The 7,345-nt window shown below is 41.6% G+C and overlaps 1 protein-coding gene across 1 annotated transcript in view; it reads left to right on the forward strand.

Annotated features, from left to right (window-relative positions):
- LOC104999973 (glycerol kinase-like) overlaps positions 1–7,345 on the forward strand; it is a 79,239-nt gene that overhangs the window by 29,319 nt on the left and 42,575 nt on the right. The window contains exon 7 of the mRNA XM_010855604.1: positions 7,012–7,088. Within this exon, the coding sequence (XP_010853906.1) occupies positions 7,012–7,088 (77 nt within the window). The remainder of the gene's footprint in view (positions 1–7,011; positions 7,089–7,345) is intronic.

Consider the following 7,345-nt stretch of genomic DNA (forward strand, 5'->3'; position numbering starts at 1 on the left):
CATATTGTCTTAGCATTTCTATGTTAGTTCTGTGATTGGCGAGGTGAACATTGGTATGGTACCCAAGGTGGAGATAAAAACACATCCCTCCTTCCTAGTCCCTGTGGCATGATGCAGCCGTTTACCGTGATGGTCTCACAGGTGGATTGCAGCAGCTTTGTGGCCCTGGATCTGAAGCAGGCCTCTGCCTTCTCTTGCCTGTCTTTCGTTTTCCTCATCCCTCTGACTTTCCTCTCTCCCTCTCAGCATTATCTTCATCAATATTTTCCAAAGAATTCCCTCCACTCCTCTCCCCACCATTTTTCTAAGCCTTTTCCTTCCAGAACCACCTTTTTTTTTTTTAGTGGTCTACAGGCTTTGCTGTCTTCTTAATAGTATTGAAAAGGAGGTTTATATTGACAAATGTACCACAGACTAAACCGATAAAGAAGCACAAAGCTCCACAGGTAGTTCAGATGTTGAGTGGGGGAAGGCTTGAAGCAACTGATATTTTTGCAAATTCATATACATATTTCACTGATGCTGCTGGGGAAACATTCTGGCTTGACTCAGATGGCCTGGCTCTTTCCCCACTTCTCGGCTAAGTTTCGTCACTCACTACTGAAGTTGCTTGGTGCGCACGGCAAGCCAAGTACAATAGGACCCTCATCGTGGTAGCTTTCTGTTGAACACAATTCATGATTTAATGTCAAAATATTATTCATAGTAAGGACTAATATCCAGGGAGGCCAGAGTCACTGATGTGAGCCCTGTAGTATATTACAGAAAACCACCAATAAAAATCATGTGTCTCTCAGCCATTATTCCTTCTTTAAATGGTATTACAAACATTTTTTCTAAGGTACTGGATTTAAAGTTTCCTGTGACACATGACTGTTTATGCAGAGAGTGACAGTTTTAGACATTGGTCATTCCCTTTGCCTTTTTAAAAATTTTTTGCATATTAGTTCACCCCAGGCCAATGATTAAATCTGGCTAGTCATCTGTTGAAATCTGAAGGAAACTTGATAAGCTCCATTCTTTTATCTTTTTGGGAACTGGGATATGTTTCAGAGTATCAACATGAAAGAAAACCATAGCTGGCAAACCTCCTAAAACTCCTAAGCAGGCTTGGTCTTAAACAACAAAGGTGTGGTTTTGTATTGTATTGTTTTTCTTGGGAAGGGAGCAGGTTATTTTTTGTTAAAATATGGAGTATTCCACTCTGTCACAATCCACTTATTTTTTGTTTTGTCATATCTGTTGTTACATAGTTCTTTGAATGCCTTACATCTCCTTCAATCCTGGGTAAAGAAATACTGTCATATTTTGTGGTGCTTGGATTCCTCAATTCTGCCAGTTTAAACAAAAAGAATCTAAATTAGAGTTCAACTTGGACCTATGTTTTTTCATATTCTATTTAAGGCTATGACTTCTTCTTGGTTACATCTATATCATAGAGATTTAATTCTGGACTCAGACTCTGGGTTCAAATTCTGCCTTTTCCACTTACTGCCATTCTGTGCCTGTTTCCTGAGTGATTAAGCTGGAGAAATTAAAAGCAGCCCTCATAGGCTTGAGGATCAATGAATTAATACACATGGGACACTTAAAACAATGCCTAGCAGACTATCAGGCTTCAGTAAGTGTTCAGAATGTGGCCACTATTCTGAATTGGCTGATGACCTTTTCAGTCCAGGAACGCCAGATGAAATGGCTGGTTTAAACAGCAGGTGTTCTTTCTTAGGGGAAACGCAGAGCCTACCAGGGGTCACATGCACCCACGTCAGCCATTGGCATCTTGACATTTATACACCTAAAAGCTGAAATAGGTTTTAGCCCCCAAATTTTGACATACATGTTTTCATTCACCGCCCCCTCCCCCAACTCTCCATTTTTCTTTTGGTCCCCACCTGATTTCAGAAAATGTCATCAGCTGAGGGACAGTCTCTTCCCCTTTACAAATGACCTCATACCCAGCTTAATTATAATAGCTTAACTTTTAGCTAATTACCATAACACATAGCAGTTAAATCTAGTTTCCTAGATTTAATGTCCATTGTGGGGAAAGCAACCCAATAACATTGAGTGTAACTGTCAGCAGTCCTTGCTTAGTTCTTCCATAAACTGTGGCCTTACCTTATCTCACTGTCAGGCTAGTAGCACCTCATAGCAAACCATCCCTAGGAGCTGTATTATTTGCCTTTGCTTCTAGTCAACTGAAAATAATTTAGATGATCTCTAGTGTGGTCCCCCCGCCCTACTTTGATACATTTCCCTTCTGTTGTTCCCAAAACTGATTCAAATTTCTAAATATTCTAAAACAGGTTTCTTACCCTATACTCTTTACTACATCACTCAATTAACCTTGACCCATGGGCTTTGAGGCAACTGCATTTTTCTTTACTCTTAAAACTTTGTTTTTCAGAACAAACTAAATCTATGAGACATATATTGGATATGACTTCATTTAATACAAAGACAAATTCCAGGTCACCCAAGTTGGGTTTTTGGAACCTATTCATTTGATGGTGAGAACCATTTAAATCCAGTTTATTTAGTCTAAGTAAGGGACGTGTTTTCTAGAAACAGGCTGTATGGTGTTCTGGACTCTGTTTTCCTTCTGATGTTTTTCTGAATCACTTTGGGACTGAGCAATTCCCTGTTCCCTCTAGACATGCTGTTGCTTTCTGTGGACTTTACCTCCTGCCACCCTTCCAGGGAAGTGCTTTCCTGGGGCACTGCCTTCCCAAAGCCACTTGTTTTCCTATGGATGCCCTGCCCACTTCTGCAGAGACTAGCAGTTCCCTTAACATTCCACTCATACATCCCCTAGTGATGCACTCACTCACTGCATCACACAGCACTTCAGTTCTGCAGTTGGGTCAGCAGTCAATAACCAACTGAGCCACTTTCCTAACTGGGACGCAGACTGTGTGGCCAGGTAGGGAAGAGTCATCTGAACAAGAGGCAGGAATTGACCTGATCTTTGTCCAGCCGGAAATGCTATTGAACCAGAGACTGACTGGACAGCCTCTGTTCCCCTTCTGCTCCACGTCTCTTCCTTACCTTTTTCTACACTCAAATGGGTAGAAGACTGTTCATTGATGAACTTGCCCATGTGAGCCAACATGTCCTAAATGGTCAGGAAGAGAACGCAAACCTTGAACCTGGCCATCTCTAGCATGAATTGCCATTATTTCTCCTAATGCTCCAGCTGCTCCAGTTTCTCCTGGTCCTTCAGATCCAGCTGCCGTTGTTCCCTCTGGCTCTTCAGTTCCAGCTGCTGGCGCTTCCTCAGGTATTGGTGCTCTGGCTCTTGCTCGCACCCCAGCTTCCAACTCCGACGTGTTGGGGAAAATTGACTGCTGCTGTTGGTTCTGGATCTAGCACCTCTTCTGATTGTTCTCAGAGATTACCTCCACATGGGGCTTAGTCCTCCTGCTCGGGATCTTCTCTTTGGCTTTTGGTCTCTTATTCTGCTCATGTAATTCTGCCATCTTAGCTCCTTTAATGAGTTTTCTAATTTTCCTTTGTTCTTAATTCAATTAATTTCAAGCATTTGTGTATTGCTTGGTAGTGTACCGACCACTGACATTTTCCTCTTTGGCAGTTTTACTAATTCATTCCATGTATTCTAATCACTTTATACTCGAGTTATAAAAACAAAAATTCTGCCAGCCTTCTGTGATCATGGGATAATGGAAGGAGAGGGACTTCTGAGACCAGCTAGTCTAAACTGCCTTATTTTATATTCTGGAAACCCAAGTCCTAAAGGGAAATGAGACTTGCTTGAGTCACATAGCTTGTTGGCGGCAAAGTCAAAAATGTAGATTTCACCTCCAGTGTTTTGACTCTCTTTGGTTCATTCTGTGGATACCAGATACTGGTACCAGATACCAGTACTGTGGGTACTTCGAAGCTTTTAAGGGAGGAGGATGGTGCCCCGTTAACTTAAGTAGTCCTTGTCCAAGAGCAATAGAGTCACAGAGCCACTTGATCATCAGTGTGTGTCTAGTTTTGTTTTGAAATTAACAATTGGAACAAATTCAGTGTCCTAAAGAACATGCCCTAAAAAAGGGGTACTCAAGCTTGAGCAGAACACGGAATAACACAGGTAGGAGGACTCAGGCTCTCCTTGCCTGGACTCGCAACCAGATTCCTACAATGCAGGGACTTCCCTGGTGGTTAAGACTCCACACTTCTACTGCAGGGGGCGCAGGTTCATTTCCTTGGTTGGGGAACTGAGATCCCACATGCCATGCAGCATGGCCACAAAAGGAAAAAAATAAAATAAGAATCCTCTGATGTAGGGACCAGGATGTGTGATTTCAAAGTTTTCCAGGTGGTTCAGGTGAGCTTTCTGGATCAGAACCACTGCTGTTGAGTCTCGCAGTGTTTCTTAAAGAGAGGATGTTTATTTAAAAGGTGTAATTTCTGGGCCCCCTACCCCAGACCTATTGTCCTAGAATTTCTGGCAGTGGAATTTATCTTTAAACTCCCTAGTAATTTTTATGTCCATTAAAATATAGAAAAATGCTGATCTGGAAGGCTTTGAATCAGTAAGCAAAAAAAGCCTAAAGCCTAGAGCAGTGTCCCTTGATAAAAAATAAATTTTACCTCATGATTCAGCAAACCAGCATAACTAAAACAAAGTTTCATAAGTCAATATTTATCCTGCTGAGTTCAGTGAATGTTGACATTTTCCATCCTAACCCATCTTATTTCATTTTTTTTGCATAGGTAATCAAAGTTACATTGATTTTAAACCCCTAGCCCATTGTAGTTTGAAACACGGAGGACTGAGATGTGTTCGTGAATTCTACCTGTCACAGATTTAAAACTTTTCTCTAGAATGCCTCTACTTTGCCCAACTACTCTGGTCCAGCCATTAACACCTGCTAGGGTTGCTTGCCTATGAGGAAGGTCCACTTGGGTCACAGTCACACACCACTGCCTCTGTGGACAAAGTGGATAGACTGTCATTTTCCCTGGACACAGGAGACCTTGGAGATTCCATGAGGCTTCTGCTAATGGCTTGGATCCGTCCCAGGGCAAGTCATAGAAAAGTCAGCCCCGACTAAAATGAAGTTATAAAGGGGAAAAAGAAAAAACAGGAATTCTGTGAGTAGTTTTGTTCAGGGGCTGTTTGATTCCTGGGTCAGACAGTATCACCTGGGTCCCCCACCAGTCTGTCTCTTTGAGGTTGACTCCAGTTGTGGCTGATTCAGCTCTCTTCCAGGGCACAGCAGGTCCCAGCTGCACACTCCCAAGCTGAGCTGAGAACAGGGACTCTTGCGGACTAAGCACAAAAATCTCAGGCAGGCTAATCTGACTACACCCGAACCAATCATTGGGGACAAGATCCTAGAGCCGAGGGTAGGGTGGAATCTCAGGCTGAGGTTGAAGGAGGGGTGGTTTCCTAAAGAGAATCAGAGCTACGGCTCCCGGCAGCAAGAAGAATGGATGCCTGGCAGCAAAGAGCAGGGGTCACTGCTTGGCTGTGTATTTCCATGGGCTTCCTCTTTGCCTCCTGTTTCCTTGGTGATGAAGAGCCTTGTTTTTTACTTTGGAAACCAGTATAGCAGGGGTCCCCAACCCCCAGGCCGTGGATCAGTACTGGTCCGTGACCAGTTAGGAACTGGGCCACACAACAGGAGGTGAATGGAGGGCAAGCAAGCAAGCAAAGCTTCACCTGTATTTACAGCTGCTCTCCGTCCCTCACATTACTGCCTCTGTCAGATCAACAACAGCATTAGATTCTCGTAGGAGCTCGAACCCTACTGCACTTGAATCATCACCCCTCTCCCCCTCCCTGGTCCTGGAACAAATTGTCTTCCACGAAACCAGTCCTTGGTGCCAAGAAGATTGGGGACCACAGCAGTATAGTATCCTGAAGTCCCTGATTCAGTTCTCCTGCAAAGTAGCCACCATCAAAATCAAGCACAGACTGCCCTCAAGGGAAATAATGCTTTAAGTAATTAAAAAGAATTGATTAAAATCCACAACAGGAAGTAACTGGTTTTTAAATGAAGAGAAAGGCATAGTATAGTTAAGGGTGAACCAAACTAGACAATAACAGCCAGCACTCACATGGGCAGCAGACAAGCATGCATGATCTTCCTGGTGCCCTTTAAATAGACTGTTTTCAGGAGGCATCTGAGCATAGTCAGTGCCTAAAAATATCGAGTGAGCACTCACATATTCAAAGTTACAAAAGTTTGGTTCAGAACTGAAATCTGACAAATAAAGCTCAGCTGATACTATTGTTTATCTTTCACAATTACTTTGTATACCCTTTAATGCGTTCTCTTTCTCAAGCCTTCTGTTGTAAATCAGAACACAACTTCCTACTTAGGGAGATCAGAAAGCGAATGATAGTTACTCAGTAAAAACAAGGTTGATCTGTTAAAGTGGAGAGTTTACTTTATAATCTAGCAAGGAGAAAGAATGGTGACCTTTAAATGATTCGTGTAATGATTCCGGATTCTAGTCTACTTTGAAAGAGTTTAATATAAGCATTCTGTACATAAACAAATGAATCTAATTTTTTCCCTCTATAATAGTGTCAGGTTCCCTACTTTGTCACAAATTGCTACCCAGTTTTTCCAAGGTACAGCCTTTTATACCTAGTACAGTGATCCTGAGCTGTGCATTTTGCCCTGGCAACTAGCCTGCCTTGCATTTAGATTTTTTTCTGCACTCGTGTATGCATAGAAAGTCCATATCCAAAACAGTTTTTCATCTTTTTCTATAAAAAGGATACAAAATAGCACCCTAAGGTATGTATTATTCTCCTAACTTGGTCTATAATTTTGCATAAAAGCTTTAAGTTCTCCCTCATAAATTTATCCTCTCTTCTAACAATATGCCCATTCATTTCTAATTTTCTAATTTCTGTCTTTGGTAAGCTACAGCATTTTAATTGCTTATAGAAACTAATCGGTCTCCTATCCTTGACAGTGATTTCATTAAGGTCTGATTTTTTTAAAATCAAGTTTTTCATATTTATTATTGTGTTTTGATCTATAGTGTGGCTTGACCTAAGAACCCAGTCTACTGTTGAGAGTCTTAGTAAAAGAATCCCAGGAAATAATAACTTTGTCAAGGTAAGAGATCTCTTCAAAAATATGCTATTAAAATTCTTGTTTAACAGAAAAAAAGCTTGGAGATTTCACCAGGCTTTCTGTCTTATTGCACAATTGTTATTTAAATACAATTTATAGAATATTTCTCTACAGATAATTACCTGTCTTCCTTGCTCTGTGGTGAATTGGAGAAATAATGTTCCAAGATAAATAGGCTGGAGGGGATGATAAAGTGTCTCAGAGGCTTAAACCATACTCCCTAAGGAGTGCTTCTATAA

The sequence above is a fragment of the Bison bison genome, unplaced genomic scaffold (assembly GCF_000754665.1).
Source record: "Bison bison bison isolate TAMUID 2011002044 unplaced genomic scaffold, Bison_UMD1.0 scf7180017864366, whole genome shotgun sequence".
NCBI classification, from domain to species: Eukaryota; Metazoa; Chordata; class Mammalia; order Artiodactyla; family Bovidae; genus Bison; species Bison bison.